The 19,076-nt window shown below is 50.1% G+C and overlaps 1 protein-coding gene across 1 annotated transcript; it reads right to left on the bottom strand.

The window, feature by feature from the left end:
• Window positions 1–355: 355 nt before the first annotated feature.
• Window positions 356–15,366, bottom strand: LOC148043945 (transmembrane protease serine 9-like). The gene is made up of 9 exons (XM_087722486.1): window positions 15,284–15,366; window positions 14,845–15,042; window positions 13,399–13,682; window positions 10,666–10,811; window positions 10,326–10,529; window positions 9,778–9,972; window positions 3,703–3,941; window positions 575–846; window positions 356–477 (listed from the first exon to the last, which is right to left on the bottom strand). The coding sequence occupies exons 1-9, from the start codon at window positions 15,364–15,366 to the stop codon at window positions 356–358; spliced, it is 1,743 nt and encodes a 580-aa protein (XP_087578612.1).
• Between the last annotated feature and the right edge of the window lie 3,710 nt (window positions 15,367–19,076).

The following is a 19,076-nucleotide window of genomic DNA, read 5'->3' as shown; positions in this document are numbered from 1 at the left end:
GTAGGACCACGTTCTCCTTCCTGCCCTCACCAGGACCAAGGATGCTATCAGAGAGGCAGGGGGTTTCTTAAGGGATACAATAGCAATAGCAATAGCAGTAGACTTATATACCGCTTCATAGGGCTTTCAGCCCTCTCTAAGCGGTTTACAGAGAGTCAGCATATCGCCCCCAACAACAATCTGGGTCCTCATTTTACCCACCTCGGAAGGATGGAAGGCTGAGTCAACCCTGAGCCGGTGAGATTTGAACTGCTGAACTGCTGATCTAGCAGTAGCCTGCAGTGCTGCATTTAACCACTGCGCCACCTTGGCTCCTTGGATACAGAAGACCCATTTTTCCTCTCCCTGCTTCCCTTCAGTGCTCAGCACCACGTAGCTTTTCATACTTCCCAAAACGATGGCGTGATGCCTTTAAGAGCTCCTGACCAATGGCCGGATGACTCTCAGACTTCCCTCCAAGGGGCTGGGGAACCCAACCTAGGGGGTGCCTAGAGCCCCCAATGCTCACAGGAACAGGGATAAGAGGTGGGATGGGATTTATTGGTCAATTTATTTAATTTTTGGAGGCTCTCACTCTTATCCTTCGTGATGCCCCAGCCGCAGATATAGCAGTGCCTGAGCGAGTCTACGTCCAGGCTTCCCTCCGGCAAGCAGGCGGGCTGGACATAATCGTTGCAAATCACGGGTTTGTCCAGCTCTATCAAGGCGATGTTATTCCAGTGCTTGTCCTGGTTGTAATTTTTGTGGTCCACCAGCCTCTTGATGATACGGTTCTGGGCATCTGGTCCAGGTTTGGAGCGCTGGGTGGCCCCGATCTGCACTCTTAAATACTCCAGCTTCAGGTACCTGGGTGAAAAAGGGGAGAGAGGAGATCGCGTTAGAGAAGACGAGGTCGGATTTGAAGAGGTCCAGTGACGTCTTGGAGCGGCCGGGATTCTCACCTCCCCATAAAAGTCCCCACAGGAGCCTTTGCAGTTTAGGAAACTTGGGATGCCAAAAGGGAAGGAGGAGGAACAGTGGAGAACTTCAGGCTCACCTGAAAGAAGGACCCAATCATCTACCTGGCAAGGGGATTGTGTAGCCTCTCGTTCGTTACCTGCTGGATGAAAGAAGCCCTGAAGGAAGTCTTCGCGGGCTTCTTCCTAAGACAGTGTTGACAAGGTTGAGAAACACTGTCCTAAGATGTTGAATGTTGAATGTTGAATGTTGATTTTATTTATATGCCGCCCTTTTCCCCCGAAGGGGACTCAGGGCAGCTCACAACTCAACCAGGGAAGGGGGATACAAACAAGAATTTAAAACGACATAAAAAACAATGCATGATTAAAACACAACAGTCATACCAATTCGAGACGGGGGCAACAGCTCTTTAGCCCCAGGCCTGTCGGAACAGCCAGGTTTTAAGGGCTTTGCGGAAGGCCTGGAGGGTGGTGAGGGTTCGAATCTCCATGGGGAGTTTGTTCCAGAGGGTCGGAACGGCCACAGAGAAGGCTCTCCTCCGGGTAGTCGCCAGTTGACACTGGCCGGCGGATGGAATTCGGAGGAGGCCTAATCTGTGGGATCTAATCGGTCTAGTGGAGGTAATTGGCAGCAGGCGGTCTCTCAAGTACCCAGGTCCAATACCATGAAGGGCTTTATAAGTGACGACTAGCGCCTTGAAGTGTATCCGGAGACCAATAGGCAGCCAGTGCAGCTCGCGGAGGATAGGTGTTACGTGGGTGAACCGAGGCGCACCCACGATCACTCGCGCGGCTGCATTCTGGACAAGCTGAAGTTGCCGAATGCTCTTCAAGGGCTGCCCCATGTAGAGTACGTTGCAGTAGATTATTTCTTAGGCTGAGGGGAGTGGGTGACAAGCACTACCGCCGGCCCTTACAACAGCCGAATCACAGAAGGAGGCGTGGGAGTCAGGGCCAACATCAAGGCAACCTGAGAGATCCATGGGGGAAGAGGGAATGGAGCCGTCAGAGAGAGAGAGAGACAGAAGCAGAGCATTAGCCGTCTATCAGGTGGAGAGTCAACGGCCCCCAGGTCTGGAGGTGGCTGATGAGGAAGAGGAAGAACAGCTGGGGCCAGTGCCTGACGCATGGATATGCAGACGGCAGAGGAGAGGAGAGCAGTGGAAATCTATGGGCCGGGTCCTTGGGATGGAAGAGCCACCACAGCTAGTGAAGCTCCACCCTTTGATCTGGGGATCAAAGGCAAGAGGTGGAGATGAATAGGTGTGGCAGACAACTATTCGTCTCCCGGCCGGACAGACTTGTTAGCCTGCGGTGAGCGAGAGAGAGAGAGGGAGAGAGAGGGAGGCTGTCTACTGGCGTTCGTAATAAACAGAACATTTATTTAACTACAGAGGATTTGCAGTGTTTGTGTCAGCCTCTGCTTTGCTGTTGCTTCGACTGCCATGAAACGGGGAGGGAGGGCATGGTAATTGGGAGGGGTTACTCGATGTGCTGGAGGAAGGTTCTGGAGTTCAGCTGCCTGTCGGACTACACATGCGTAGGAGATTCCCGCCAGGACTAACGGCACCGACATTCCATCTTCATGATGCCTTTTGAAGTTATCTCACATCTGACACTTGGGAGAATTATGATTGGACTGTAACTGTGATGCCAAGGGGTGGGGAATGGGCTATTCTATATATCAATCGCTTTCGCACCTAAATAATCAGACTTCGCTTCGCTATGCCTTTAACCATTTATAATTAGTAAAAGTACACTTGATTTCTACTCATGGAGTCTCGTGGTCTTCTTTCCTAATTATCTAATGGAGAGGATCTGACAGTTTGGGAGCCAGGTCAGAACAGTGAGAAAGCCCCCAAACCCAAGAGAAGCCAAAGAGTTTCAAACCACCATCCCCCTCCCAGAAAATCAAGCACTAATAATGGTGAGCCTCAGTTGGCACGCCAAAAGGGAAATCGTGAAAGGACATGTGGCAGAAGACCTCCAGGGTCCCTTCCAACCATATTATTCTATGTTCTAACTGAAATGGAATCTTCTAGAGGCATTTCTGGATTTCCGTGGCTTACTTTTCTCTAGAAACATGCGTGTTCCTACACTACTTCCTTTTGGGGGAGACCCCTTAGGATGCTCTGAGTGGAATCTAAAGTTGGAAGAATGCAATTTTCTAGTAATGGTTGGACTACGGTAACCATGCTTCTAGTGCTGAACGCTCAGAATGGGGGCATCCAGAGATCAAGCTTGGTCACCCTGCTTCCAGCACTGAAGTAATCTGGAATGGGGGCATCCAGAGATCATTATGGAGGGCTCAGGCCTCGCAGAAAATGGAAATAAGTTGGATCTCTCCTTGATAAGACAGTTGATGCAATACAATTTTTCCTAACAGTCAACTGGGCCAGTCTGGAAGAAGACGAGGCCAAGAAGGTGGCAATTAAATCCACTCCACCCACCTCTCGTATGGCAGCATCTCAACAAGAAGTTCCTCAACCTTGGCAACCAGAAGAGGCATGGACTTCAACTCCCAGAATCCCCCAGCTAGTGCGACAACTTCTGAAGCGGGAAGTTCTCTACCTTGGCAACTTGACTGGGGAATTCTGGGGGTTGGAGTCCACACATCTTCAAGTTTCTAGAGTTGGGAAACATTGTCCTAGAGACCACCCCGGGCCCCACTTCTGAATTTGGGACACCTGGACCTCCTGTCCTCTGCTGAGCTGGTGATTTGGGTGTTTTCGGTTTCACTCACCTTTGAATGAGGAAGCATTGCGCTGTTGTAACCACCCAACGAGAATTGATCAAGTTGCCGGCACAGAAATGTCGGAATCCCTCCCGTGTCGGGAACTGGAAGCTGACCGCCCAGGGCCACGTTCCTGGCAGGGCATCGACCCCGCCTATAATCCGCATCATGGTGTGGCTCATGGCTAGGGGGCGGCTACCACACACCCTCCTGCAAAGAAAGACCGGGTGATTGAGCGTATGGGCTCCCTAGAGGATACACAAGACTAATAAAACACATTGTACATCCAAACACAAATAATAACACAAATAATACAAAAGGGTAAGGACAGATAATCCACACTTCAAAGTTGCAACGGCACTGAAAAAAGTGACTTATGACCAGTTTTCACACTTATGTCCATTGTAGCACACACACACACACACACACACACACACACACACACACACACACATGGTCATGTGATCCAAATTCAGATGCTTGGCAACTGACTCATATTTACAACGCTTGCAGTGTCCTGGGGTCAAGTGATCCACTTTTATGACCTTCTGGCAAGCAAAGTCCATGGGGAAGCCAGATTCACGTAACAACATTGACTAATGTAACAACTGTAATGATTCGCTTAGCAACGGTGGCAAGAAAGATTATAAATGGGGCAAACTCCCTTAAATGTTCACTTAGCAACAGAGATTTTGTGGTCATGGGTTAAGGAACACCTATAGAGCCTCAGTAAATACCCACACACAAACACACACAGTTGTAGGGCTGAGGTGACTGGGAAGGCAGTTGAAGGAAGACTGAAAGGTCTCGATGGAGATTCTCCCTCATGCAGGTCATCATTGTCCCAAAAGAGACAACTGGGCTTTCTTGGGTTTTTTTTTCCTTGGACAATGTTCATCTTCTGGCCCAGAAGCTTCTTTCACCAAGATGTTCTTCTCAGAGCAAGTTTTCTTTTAGAGTAGAATAGCAGAGTTGGAAGGGACCTCGGAGGTCTTTTAGTCCAACCCCTTGCTCAGGCAGGAAACCTTACACCACTTTAGTCAAATGGTTATCCAGCATCTTCTTAAAAGACTTCCAGTGTTGGAGAATTCACAACCTCTGGAGGCAACTTCTGTTCCACTGGTTAATTGTTCTATTGTTCAGGACATTCCTCCTCAGTTCTAAGTTGCTTCTCCCCTTGATTAGTTTCCACCCATTGCTTCTTCTTCTGCCCTCAGGTGCCTTGGAGAATAGCTTGACTCCCTCTTCTTTGTGGCAACCCCTGAGATATTGGAACACTGCTATCATGTCTCCCCTGGTCCTTCTTTTCATTCAACTAGACCTACCCAGTTCCTGCAACCGTTCTCCATATGTTTTAGTCTCCAGTCCCCTAATCATCTTTCTTGCTCTTCTCAAGAATGGTAGGAAAGAAATATGGGAGATCCAGGTCTTTTCTGCCTCTTCTTCCTCCTCCTCCAGGGTTCAATCATGGCAGTCTGGAAACTTCTGGGACCACCCCAGCAGTACCACAAGGTCACACTTCAACACTGTTGCTTTCCCTGTCCACCTCCAACAACCACCCAGCACACTCTGGCTGAAGTATGGAAGCGCCAGGGCACCAGGACAACCAAATGTTGCCAAAGGAGTGACTCACTTCCAGCTGTGGCCCTCACTTACGTGCAAGTGTCCTCCGCATCATCATAGATTAGACAGAGCGCATCAACTGCCCAGAGGAGCAGAAGCAGCTTCTTCATCCTACATCGCTCAACAAATGTCAGGTCCCACCTCCTGCTCCCAGGGCTCGTGACGTCACAAACTGTCCTTTCAGTCCCCGGCCAATCAGGCAACAGGCAATATGACATCACACTGAAGAACCACAATTCTTTGCTGCCCTTGGCTTTAGAAGGGTTAATGGCAGGTCTCAGTTTGGGCCCAGGGGTGGGTTCCGGCAATCACTACTGGCAGTTCACTCATGGGGGTGCCACGCACTTGATGCATGCTGAACACGCATGCACAGTGCAATAAAAATGTTCTGCGCATGGGCAGAAGCTGGTTCCAGTGACCCAGGCCACCAAACATGGGTGAAATCCAGCAGGTTCTGACAGAACCGGTAGCAGAAATTTTGAGTAGTTCAGAAAACCGGCAAATACCAACTCTGGCTGGCCCCAGAGTGGGAAGGGAATGGGGATTTTGCAGTATCCTTCCCCTGCCACGCCCACCAAGCCACGCCCACTGAACCAGTAGTAAAAAAAATTGAATTTCACTACTGCTGGCAAACCACCACCGTTCGGCTGAACCCGTCCGAACCGGTAGGAACCCACCACTGGTGTGGCCTTCAAACTGAACCTTGCCTAGGAATGGGACCCATGGACGTTGGTGACAAGGAGGGCTCAGGAAGGCTAACTATCTTGCTGAGTCGGCAGCAACAGGAGGCCCAAACAAGGAACAAGGTGTGAAGGAAGTGGTGGCATGGAAGATGCTTTTGTAGATGTGGGATGGACAAGGAATCATGGTTTTGTAGTCATCAACAAACGTTATTTTGCTAGGAAGTTGTTTGCACCATTCTGCCCATCAGAATAACGGAATAACAAATTGGAAGGGACAAGAGCCAAGGTGGCGCAGTGGTTAAATGCAGCACTGCAAGCTACTGCTAGATCAGCAGCGGTTCAAATCTCACCGGCTCAGGGTTGACTCAGCCTTCCATCCTTCCGAGGTGGGTAAAATGAGGACCCAGATTGTTGGGGGCAATATGCTGACTCTCTGTAAACCGCTTAGAGAGGCCTGAAAGGCCTATGAAGCGGTATATAAGTCTACTGCTATTGCTATTATTGCTATTGCTATTTGGAGGTCTTCTAGTCCAACTGCCTGCTCAAGCAGGAAATCCTAAAGCATTTTAGACAAGGAGAGCCTTCTCTGTGGCTGCTCCGACCCTCTGGAATGAGCTCCCCGTGGAGATTCGGACCCTCACCACCCTCCAGGCCTTCCGCAAAGCCCTTAAAACCTGGCTGTTCCGACAGGCCTGGGGCTAAAGAGTTTTTGCCCCCCTTCTCGAATGGTATGGTTGTTGTGTGTTTTTAAATTTTTGTATTGTTATGTCTCGTCTTTTTATCCCCCTGTCTGTACCTCCTTCCCTGATTGAATTGTGAGCCGCCCTGAATCCCCTTCGGGGAAAAGGGCAGCATATAAATGTAATCAATCAATCAAGCAAGCAAGCAAGCAAGCAAGTCTTTTCTTTGAAACCTCCAGTGTTGCAGCACCCAGAACTTCCTGGAGACAAGTTGCTCCACGGATTAATTGTTCTCACACTCAGGAAATGTCTCCTTAATTCTAAATGGAACATAGAATCAAAGGGCTGGAAGGGAACTTGGAGGTCTTTTAGTCCAGTGTTTCTCAACCTTGGCAACTTGAAGATGTCCGGACTTCAACTCCCAGAATTCCCCAGCCAGCATTCGCTGGCTGGGGAATTCTGGGAATTGAAGTCCGGACATCTTCAAGTTGCCAAGGTTGAGAAACACTGTTTTAGTCCAACCCCTGCTCAGGCAGGAGACCAGAGACCATTTCAGACAGGTGACTGTCCAGTCTCTCCAGTGACGGAGCCCCCACAACTTCTGGAGGGAAGCTGCTCCACCAACGGTTGACCGTTCTCACCGTCAGGAAATTCCTCCTTAGTTCTAGATTGCTTCTCTCCTTGATTAGTTCCCACCCGTTGCTGGTTTCTCGTTTGACAAATGAAAAGAAGGTCTGTTTATCAGCGGGTGGTCCTGGGAAAGCCTCAAAGTGGTGATTCTCAACCTGGGCATCCTGAAGTCCACACAGCTTCAAGTTGCCACGGTTGAGAAGCCCTCCTGTAAGAAAAGTGGTTGCGCAGCCACTTACATCTTCTCCTCACCACCTGCGAACAGTCCCAGGGCTCCCATTTCTGCAAGTTGAGCCCGGGTCCTGCCATTCAGAGGCTACTGAGGGGGGGGGGACCTGCAAAGCCTCCCAAAGGTCCTCTAAAGTTCTCCACGTGCAGGTGACGCAATATCCACGCACCCCATAAGCTGCTAACCTTTGGATAGCCACCAAACAATGGCAACTTGAAACAAACCCGTTACCTCTTTGTTGGTGCCTCTTGATTGTCTGGGCTTTCTGCAGCCCAACTACAGGAGCCCTGTGGTCTGCCAGATGTTGCTGAATTAGATCTCTGAGGAGTCCCAGCCAGCGTGGCTAAGAGTGAGGGGGTGATGGAATGTGGAATAAGACATCAAGCTCTTTGGAGCCAGAGCTCCCTCACTCCAAGTTGAGTATATACCAGCTAATACTTTCCACTTTCAGGATTAATAATTGAGAAGTAACATTAGACGTTAGATGTTCACCGTGTCTTCTTCCATTGCCATTAAAGAGGAATTGCTCCCAGATCACAGCAAGTCATTGTTTCCTTGGATTCTTGGACTGTTCTTGGAGGACTTTGTCTACTTATATTTACAAAAAATGGTAAAGAAACCGGAGCGGGTTCAGAGAAGAGGGACCAAAATGGGGAAGAGCATGGAAGCCAAGCCCGTTGAGTGAATGGTGAAAGAAAACAGATGTTACTGATAGAAGAGAATATGTATTTGTAGCTCAAGAGTGAAGTGTGGGGTCCTTGATGGTCTCCAACCTTTGTGGTTTTCTTGCAGATGTTTCATGACCCAACTTGGGAATATCATCAGTGCTAGAAGGGAAGAGGATTTGGGGGGGGGAGAGGAGGAGGTCATCTGGACCTGGGTACTTGAGAGACTGCCTGCTGCCAATTACCTCCACTAGACCGATTAGATCCCACAGATTAGGCCTCCTCCGAATTCCATCCGCCGGACAGTGTTGACTGGCGACTACCCGGAGGAGAGCCTTCTCTGTGGCTGCCCCGATCCTCTGGAACGAGCTCCCCGTGGAGATTCGAACCCTCACCACCCTCCAGGCCTTCCGCAAAGCCCTTAAAACCTGGCTGTTCCGACAGGCCTGGGGCTAAAGAACTGTTGCCCCCGTCTCGAATTGGTATGACTGTTGTGTGTTTTTAATTATGCATTGTTTTGTGTTGTTTTAATTTTTCGTTGTATCCCCCTTCCCCGGTTGAGTTGTGAGCCGCCCTGAGTCCCCTTCGGGGGGAAAGGGCGGCATATAAATAAAATCAACATTCAACATTCAACATTCAACATCTGTGAGGTCCTTGGTGATCTCTGACCCTGGTGGTTTTCTTACAGGCATTTCATGACTAGGTGACATTATCAATGCTACCCACATCAGTATCATTATTGATATCACTTAGTTGGGTCATGCAAGAATGACAGCCAAGGTTAGAGAGCACCAAGGACACCATGGGTAGTTTGCTGAAGAGATGATGGAGGAGAAATATAATAGCAGTCTACAAATGGCTTCAAAAAGGTGTCCCATGCAAGAGGACATCTTCTCTGTTGAGAAGGACAGCATAGCCTCCAACATCTCTGCACCATCAACATTCACCCAACATTCTCATTGGCTTCAACTTTCTTGGGGGGAGGAAAATGGGGAACTCCTTTCTCATTCCTAATCCACGTTGGAATCATTTTGACGTAAATCTGGAGGGTTAATTTCCCAGGGTATAATTCCGGACCACAAGCATCTTCACATGTCCGATATTAATTTTGATTTTTTTTTATTTCAACATGCTCTTTAAAGAACCAAGTATAAATATTACGTCTTATGAGAAATTCCAAGGAAAGTCAGTTATAAGAAGGTGGAGTCCATGTTGCAAGATTGCCTAACTTCAACTGGGAATGTTGGAAAGAACGAGGGGCTGGGATTGGGGATCCCAGTAGAAGAAATGGCTTTTGCTTTATGGCCAAGCAAGGATGGGGAGCAGGCCATCATCGCTGGAGCCTCTTCCTTCCTTTTTCTCTTCTGTTCTGCTTCTCTTAAGATATCTACTCCCTCTCTGGTCCTCCGGGGGGCAAGGCCAAAGCAGGCTGATTGCCAGGTTGGGCAAAACTTGGATTCCAGTTGTAAGAGTCATAATGACCAGGGGGTGAAAATTTGGGGTCCGGTGGCTGTTCTAATTGATGTGGGGCCCAAGACACCCCAAACTGCCCAAAGGCCCTTGGCCTAGGATACCACTTCTGGGGAGTTGTCCTCAAAGGTAGTGTCATCCCCCATCGGGCAGGCCCTGTCCAGGGATGCTGAGTAGCATGGGTTTTTCTCCACGCAGGAGTCATGGTTCCCCACTTTGATGGCCTTGTCCCAGGAACTAAGTACCATCGCGTGGGAGGAAGCATGTACCACTGTGAGTGCTTCCACACAGGAGGAGGCCTGGGAGCGGGTGTAAACCGAGGGAAAGGGGGAGGCCTACGGCCAATCGTGAACCTAGAGGAAGGGGGAGGCCTGTACGCAGGTGTGAACCGAGGGGGAGGCCTGGGCCCAGGTGTGAACCGAGGGGGAGGCCTGGGCCCAGGTGTGAACCGAGGGGGAGGCCTGGGCCCAGGTGTGAACCGAGGGGGAGGCCTGGGCCTAGCTGGGAACCGAGAGGAAGGTGGAACCATGGGCCCAGGGGTGAGCGAAGGGAAAGCTGGATGCCTGGGTGGGGGGGCGGGCTTGGGGCGCTTCCAAATCATATTTTGGGTGCTGGGTTGGACCGGGGCTGATGGCGTTGTAGGAGGCCAAACCTCAGCCATCACTGGCCTGTGGGTAGCCTTGTAAAGATTCTCCTTGGTGATGGCTGTGATCCAGTCCATGTAGAGTTGTGTGGAGATGAAGACACCTGGCTTCCGAACTTCAGCACATGTCATTGGTCCCCAGCTAGTGACTCCAATGACCCAGTACCTCTCGGATCTTTCTTCCCTACACATGAGAGGCCCTCCGCTGTCACCCTAAAGGAAGAGGGGGAGAACATTCAACATTAGAAGGCGGCTTCAGAAGAAAGGCCTAACCTTCCAGAGGTCAACCTTTGATGCTCTACTCAAGTCCCTGAAAGCCCAGCTACGTCATCGGCCTAGATCCACCTACCTGGCATGTTGTAATTTCTCCACCCTCGGTTCCAGCACAGATGTTCTCAGCCAGGATACGCTTGCTCCACCACAATGAGCTGCTGCATTTGGTGTGAGGTATGAGTTTAACAACCCCCTCCTGCAACACGTCCGGCTGCCGTTGGGCTGTGAACAGAAGCCAGAAGAAATCACCAGCCTGCATTTCTCCCATGCCCAAGGATTCACGGGATGGAACACACTCCAACAGAATAACGGGAGCTGGAAGGGACCTTGGAGGCTTTCTAACACAACCCACTGCTCAAACAGGAGGCTCTCTACCAATTCAAACAAGTGGTTTTCCAATCTCTTCTTTAGAACCTCCAGCGTTCGGGCACCCATAACTTCTGGAGACAAGCTGTTCCATTGATTAATAGTTCTAGGTTGGTTCTCTCCTTGATTAGTTTCCATCCATTGCTTCTTATCCTGCCTTCAGGTGCTCTGGAGAATAGGTTGAAACCCCCCCTCCCTTCTTTGTAGCATTAGGACCGCTGATTCAGGGACTCAGCTCTAAAGTTTAGGACTCTGGAGTTTCCCACCAGGACGTAGCCTGGAGCTTCCTCACATTCAGGCAGCCAATATGAGAGGGATTTCTGCAGAGGGTCCCGGAGATGATCTGGGAAATCAAAGGCCGATGCAACTTAAATTACGTTGCAGAAGAATGAAATAATGAGAAACAATGAGAAACAAAAATTATTAGGACAATCTGTATAATCCAAGTTTTCTGGCTTGAGTTCCTTAAAGTTATCAACATACATCAACAAATGTGTTCTGACCTTCCTGAGAAAGCATAAATCAAAAACCTAGCCCCCAAAACCCTCTTTTATATAGACGGCTGGTAATTATTGTCACTCACAGCCCATAATGTTTCACAAACAATCTGTGAAGAGTCCGACAGACGTCTGCTCGAGTTGCCGCAGCCTTTCAGGGCAATGTTGATAAGCCCCCACCTATATTTAAGAGCCAAGGTGGTGCAGTGGTTAAATGCAGCACTGCAGGCTACTGCTAGATCAGCAGTTCAGCGGTTCAAATCTCACCGGCTCAGGGTTGACTCAGCCTTCCATCCTTCCGAGGTGGGTAAAATGAGGACCCAGATTGTTGGGGGCAATATGCTGACTCTCTGTAAACCGCTTAGAGAGGGCTGAAAGCCCTATGAAGCGGTATATAAGTCTACTGCTATTGCTATTGCTATTGCTATCTCCCTTGAAACGCTGCCAGGGACCTCATTGCCAATTAGTGTTGCAAGGCCAAACGAAGCACAGGACTAGATGAACCAATTGCTTCCTGCAAAGGCTCACGTCCGTTTGCTCCTCTTTTATGTCTTATGGGAGGGGCCAATCATCTCCAAGCCTTACTCCCGAGTCGCCCCTCTTGTCTTAACTGTTTTTGCCTTCCGGCAGTTCTGCACATGCGGACACTGGGCTCATGCTCAGCCTGTTCTTCTGCCTCACTGATGTCAGGCTCTGGAGGCTCCGGAGGCAGCACGTAACTACCAGATGACCCTGGCCCCCTCTCTGCCTCTGACGCAGAGCCCTCCTCAGAGCCTTCCCCAGACTCTAAGACTGGCCCCTGTTCCTCCTCAACCTCCTCACTCTACCACTCTGCTACTAGCTCCGCAAGCCGCCGGCAGACCACAACAAAATGCATAGGTCCCCATTCAAAGGGAAAGGATTTGAACACACGGCTGTGGCTTCAATCCTGACTTTTCTGACCGACCAAAGAAGGTTCTGTACTTGGGGCAAAAGATCCTCCTTCTTCAACATCGCTTTGATAGGCCTTTCCTGCCCCTTGTCCAGTCCCACCCTGTCCTTTTGAGAGTCCGGTGCCTGGCAGGGGGGTGGTACAATTCCCAAGTGCAGCCTCACAGAGACATTGCATCACAGGTGGCCTCATCTGCAGCCCCTTTGAAGAGCTCCCAATAAGACCTCTGCCAATTGAAAGCAGTCAAGACCGAAGACTCTCTGGACACCTGGTTCTTGAGGGTTGTTGAAAGGCTAGATGGGGATCAGCCGATCATTGGATTGGACAGCGGGTTGGGAAGTAGAAGATAATGTGCTGGAAGAAGGCAAGGGGACCCCACTTCCATACTATGATCAAGGGAATGATATTGGTCTATCCAAGCATCTAGTTCAATTCCAGGGAATCTTTTTGCCTGATACGCCATCACACAGGTGCAGATTTAGGATGCTCATCCCTCGTGTGCAACTCTCGAAGTTTGCTTGACTTGAGCTATTTCTTCCATCTTAATTAAACATTAATACACAGGCAGGACATGAAGCAACGGATGGGAAATAATCAAGGAGAGACGCAACCTAGAACAAAGGAAGAACTTCCCAAGGGTGAGGACAATCAACCGTAGAATGGGTTGCCTTCAGACGTTGTGGGTGCTTCATCACTGGAGGTTTTCAAGAAGAGATTGGGCAACACTGAAATGGGATCGGGTTCCCTGCTGGAGCAGAGGGTTGGGCTAGAAGATCTCCAAGGTCTCTTCCGACTCTGTTATTCTATTATTCCCCCCGCCTTCCCCAGTGTGGAACCATTTCAAGGTCTTCACACCTTGTTTTCATTATTTTCAAGGAGGAGAAAATAATGCCCAGTTACAAGAAGTCTCCCTGGGGACGCTGTAGCTCCAGGTTGGAGATGCCACAGACCCCTGGAGCCTGAGCCCCTGAGCTGAGCCAGCCTTTTTCAGGGCCCCTTTCCCCAAGTTCCTCACATGCGGCTTCCATGGTTCCCCAGCCACTGATCGAGCATTGGACCATCTGGGAGATAGTTAGACTCTTGTCGGGCAAACAAGCCGGCTGGATGTAGTCATTGCAGCTGACCGGCTCTGTCAACTCCACCAAGCTAATGTCGTGATGGATCCCTCCATCTGTTGTGTTGAGTTCGTTCTTGTAGTGCTTGTGGTTGATCACCCTCTTGATTAAGCGGTCCTGGGTTTCAGGACCAGGTTTGGAGATCCGGTTGAGCCCAAACAACACCTTGTACCACCTGATATCACTGGAACAAAGAACAGATCCACGTCAACAGAAGGTAGAGGGTCTGCCGATGGCCCTGGACACAGGGCAGGAGTCTCTGCTGCTGAGGACAACAGAAAGAGAAAGTCTGGACAGCCCTTCCTCTATCCCTCACTCCCTCTCCTTCCTTCCTTCCTTTTTTCCCTCCTTTCCTCCCTCCCTTTCTTTCTTTGTTCCTTCTTCCCTCCCTCCCGCCCTCTCCTTCCTTCCCTCCCTCTCCGCCCTTCCCTACCTCCCTCTCCTTCCTTCCTTTTTTCCCTCCTTTCCTCCCACTCTTTCTTCCTTCCCTCCTCTCTTTCCTTCCTTCCTTCCTTGAAACTAATCTAAGAGGGGAGAGACACTGAAGACAGGTACATAACTTTTATAAAACATTTGTGCATGAAAGAGAAGAAGAGAGAATGAGGGAGGAAGGAAGGAAGGGAGGAAGGGAGGGAGGGAGGAAGGAAGGACGGACAGAAGGACAGAAGGAAGGAAGGAAGGAAGGAAGGAAGGACAGAAGGAAGGAAGGAAGGAAGGAAGGAAGGAAGGAAGGAAGGATGGAAGGAAGGAAGGAAGGAAGGAAGGAAGGACGGAAGGACGGAAGGACGGAAGGAAGGAAGGAAGGACAGAAGGAAGGAAGGAAGGAAGGAAGGAAGGAAGGAAGGAAGGAAGGAAGGAAGGAAGGAAGGAAGGAAGGATGGAAGGAAGGAAGGAAGGAAGGAAGGACGGAAGGACGGAAGGAAGGAAGGAAGGAAGGAAGGAAGGAAGGAAGGAAGGAAGGAAGGAAGGAAGAAAAGAATTTGGGGGGGAAATCATAAGTGGTCAGTAATCTGGTCGTTTCAGCCTAATTCCAGCTAGGAGCATCTTCTTTCTGGAGAGATCAAATCCCCAAGAGGCCCGACAGAGAGAGGAAGCTGGAGGGGAAGGAAGGATGGAACCTTGATACCCCCAGGAGGCCTTGGGAGGAAAGCAGAAGAGGCCTGGATGGGCATCTATTGGTGGAGCATGGACTTAACTCCCGTAGGGCTCTGAACTACCTGGTTGGAGGCTCCTGCCGCATCCCACCACCACCCCCTCCTCCCCCCAGAGGCAGCAGCTCTTTTGCTCACTCTCCTATTTATTTATTTATTTATTTATTTATTTATTTATTTATTAGACTTATATACCCCTTCTGGAAGCAGTGGGCGGCAGTCAGCACCCAGCGGGAGCTGAGCAGGGTCCCTCCGCAGGAGTAGATGTAGCCCAATAGCGCTGGTCTCTGGAAGGTAACCTGCCAAGGCCACGTCCCCGGGAGAGCATCTGTGCCCCCCACAACTCGCAGCAGGTTGTGGCTAGCTGCCAAGGGACGCCGTCCACAGACGCCACTGGAGAGAAGCACAAAGGGAGAAGGTCAGGGGGTGAACGCTGTGGGGCCTAGGGCCGAGCTGCTCTCCCCACCCTGGAGCACAAATTCTTCTTTCCCAGAGCTTTGATGCTCTTAATCTGGGACGTGTGCTCGACCCCATCTCTGGCTCCAGGCCCATTGGGCAGATGTGGCCCCCCGTGGGACAGGGGTGACCCTGTTGCCCGTAGGACAGTCATACCGAGCCCTCCTTGGCCACTTACTCGCAGGTGTTCTGTTTGGCTGGCGAAGCACTCCGAGGCTGCAACGTGGCAAGGACCAGGATTGGCAAGAGCTGCCATCCCATCCCCTGGCAGGCTTGGGTGCTGCTTCTCCTCTGGCATCTTCCTAGAACCCATGACATCACAAAACCCAGGTTTCCTGGTTCTCTCTCCTCAGCAACCCGGCTGGACATCAATGCCCAACGTGGCAGGAGGCAAGTGGGCGATTGGACAAGCCAGATGAGACAGAGCCACCAGGAAGAACATGGGGACACCAGGACAAGAAAGCAGAGACATCTCAGCCAGCCAAAGGGCTAAGGGTGCCCATGCCAGGTGCAAAAGACCAGGATGGTCCCATTTAACTGATGTATTGCTCAAAGCCTTTGTGCAGGAATTTTCTCAGCCACTTCAGCACCTGGTTAGAATTCAATAAAGGCCGATGGCCATCAAGAGCAGTTGGATTTAGTTCATTGGTGACTATGTAGTGATTCTAGGCTGATCCCTCTTTTTGTCACTCCCCCTGGTTCCACCAGTCCTTCTCCTACAGTCCAGCTGTCAGGTTTCTGCCCCAAGTAAGGCTTGGAGATGCCCTAATTAATTCATGAGCTTCAAGCCAAGTTCCAAAAGAAAACCATTTATTAGGAACACCATTTCGACAACATCCCATTGCAGTCATGAGTCTGACCTCATTTAAATTATAGCAGTTAGCAAGAGCAGTTAGACTTATATACCACTTCATAGGGCTTTCAGCCCTCTCTAAGCGGTTTACAGAGTCAGCATATCGCCCCCAACAACAATCCAGGTCCTCATTTTACCCACCTCGGAAGGATGGAAGGCTGAGTCAACCCTGAGCCGGTGAGATTTGAACAGCCTGCAGTGCTGAATTTAACCACTGCGCCACCTCAGCTCTGAACTGAACTTTGCTCCTGTATCTTCCCTCCCCTCAGTCTGTGTCATAAATCACATTCTCCAATGAGGTGCACACTTCACGAGCCTGCTGTGGTAATCTGAGGTCTGACTCTAGCCGAAGGTATGTGTGGAATGTGCTCCCCCCTCTTTCCTCACCATGGCAACTTTATGAGTTGACAGCAGCCATATCCCCCCCCTTTTTTTAAGCAAAGTTTTCTTTTTGAAAAAGCCCATCAGATCCTATGAGTCTCCCTTGCATCTGCTCTGTGGGGACTGTGGATTTGAGAAAGGGAAGTGGGACAGCATTTGAACACTCCCTTCAGCCCAAAATCTCCAATCCTTGAGTTTCCCAAATAAAACTGGTTTGGAAAAAAGAATTCGGGCCTGCCCTTTTCTCAAATCAGAATCTGTACTGGTGAATTCGAGTTTTATCAGCCTTCCAGTGAATGTTCTCACGCAGCATTTGGGAAGAAAAGTAGCCAGAGGAAGCGAGTAAAATATCTGTAGAATAGTTTATTTAGAATATATTTTGCTTCCACCCTCAAAGTGAGAATTCGCTAAGCATTTTGTTAGTGTCCTTGAAAGTTGGGATTGCAAAGTGTCTCCATCTCTGCTCCACCTTCACAACCCAGAATTCTCCAGCCAGCAATTCTGGGAATTGAAGTCCACGTATTTTAAAGTTGCTTTAAAGCGGTTTTTTAAAGCAACTTTAAAATACGTGGACTTCAATTCCCAGAATTGCTGGCTGGGGAATTCTGGGAGTTGAAGTCCACATATCTTAATGCTGCCGAGGTTGAGGAAAACTGCTTTAAAGCAATGCAGTGCAATCAACCTGAGAGTTACAGAATAACAGAGTTGGAAGGGACCTTGGAGGACTTCTAGTCCGACCTCCTGTTCAGGCAGGAAACCCTATAACATTTCAGACAAATGGCTGTCCAATCTCTCCTTTAAAACTTCCAGTGTTGGAGAATTTACACCTTCTGGAGTCAGTTCAAGTTCTTATAGACTTGGTTTGCCAGGAGTGCCAATTGTATGGTGTGACAATATCTGCCACAGATATTTATTCTATTGAGGCCGAATGTGTTGTGGTCCATTGGTGTCCTGTGAAGCTGACAGCAGAATCGGACAGCGAGGAGGTTGGGGAGGAACATGGGCCAGTCCTGGAGTCTGGGGAAGGCTCAGACGAGGGCTCTGGGTCAGAGGCAGAGAGGGGGCCAGGGCCATCTGGTAGTTACGTGCTGCCTCCGGAGCCTCCAGAATCGGACATCAGCGAGGCAGAGGAAAAAGGAGAGCCTGTTCCCAGTGTGCGCATGCACAGAGCTTCCAGAAGGCAAGAAGAGTTAAGACAAAAGGGGCGACTCAGGAGTAAGGCTCGGAGATGATTGGCCCCTCCCATAAGACATAAAAGAGGAGCAAACCGACGTGAGCCTTTGCAGGAAGCAACTTTGTTCATTCTGGTCGGTTTAAACTCTGAGAACCTCCGTTTGACTCTGTGCTCTGTTTGACCTTGGAAAACTAAATGGCAATGAGGTCTCTGGCAGCGTTTCAAGGGAGATAAAGATGGGTACTTATGAGCCTTACCCTGAAAGACTGTGGCAGACTCCTGTCGGACTCTTCACAGATCGGTTGTGAATCATTACGGGCTGAGAATGAACATAATTTAAATTTAAAAAAGGGGGGGTTGGGGAGTAAGCGTGTGACTTCTACTGTCTCAGGAAGCCTGGGTCAGAACAGAACATCTGCAAGTAAGACCTGATGTATCTCACGTGGTGGGAGGCTCACCCACCTGCCCAGATGTCATCATGGATGCCCTGCGCTTGCGCAGAAGCCCCCCGTGCATGAGAGAAGCAAGCGTGAGTGCGCGCATGCATGCTCCCGGTTCCGAATTGGTAGCGCAGGTAAGTGTTTTCCATGCCTGCCCAACACTTCACCTTTTTCTACGCTGAAATTTTAACAATTTAAACCAGTGTTTCTCAACCTTGGAGACTTGAAGCCCTGTGGACTTCAACTCCCAGAATCCCCCAGCCAGCACAGCTGGCTGGGGGATTCTGGGAGTTGAAGTCCACAGGACTTCAAGTCGCCAAGGTTGAGAAACACTGGTTTAAACCATTAAATTTAACCATTAACCGCAGTGCCGTCTTTCCTTTTTAGCTGGATGTTGGCCCCAGAAAGACAGGATGCCGATATTTTAAATAAATGAAGATTACGGTGTAGTGGAATAAGCCGTGCGATCCATTAGAAGAAGCACCACTTTATTGCTAATATAGAATTAGAAATCTTGCTCAAGAGAAGACCAGCCCCGGGAAGGGTGCAGCCTCCGGTCTCCTCTTTCAGATAGCCGGCAGGCCTGAAGGCAGCTACTGAACGGTCCAGGTGTCTCCTTCTCCAGGTAGGCTCTCCCCAGGAGTCCTCCAAAGCATCAAGGCCTCAGAGCCAAGCATCCCAGCCAGCCCTGCAGCAGGGGCCGTTTTACTACTGCACACCGCCAGCATCTGTTGTGTCTCGTCTCTCTGTTCACCTCAGTCTGTTGAAAGGCTACTATCTTCTCTTGGGCAACCCAGCTGGGGACCTGGAGTGGGAGGGAGGGAGGGGACAGCCCCCCACCCCAAACTGTGTGTTCTTGAAGCTTGCTTGACAGGTGGGAACGGAAAGGCAGAAAACGACCGGCTAATTATGTAGTGTGGGCACTCTCGCTACTTAGGGGACCTGTTCCATCGGGAGTACCAGAGGTAATTCAAGGGCGTTATTGGGCGAGGCCATTTCTGGGCATGCCACACCAAAGGGACATTGGTTTGAAGGGGAGGCCTGGCCACATTCCAGTTTGGGTAGTATCCACCATAATAGGGAGGTCTTGTCCTGGTCACAGCCACGTTGCCCCACATCTGGG

The sequence above is a fragment of the Thamnophis sirtalis genome, unplaced genomic scaffold (genome assembly GCF_051295495.1).
Source record: "Thamnophis sirtalis isolate CommonGarterSnake01/CBP01778 unplaced genomic scaffold, rThaSir2_p1.2 scaffold_9, whole genome shotgun sequence".
Lineage (NCBI taxonomy): Eukaryota > Metazoa > Chordata > Lepidosauria > Squamata > Natricidae > Thamnophis > Thamnophis sirtalis.
The sequence above is the reverse complement of the archived record's forward strand: the minus strand, read 5'-3'. Positions and strand labels throughout refer to the sequence as shown.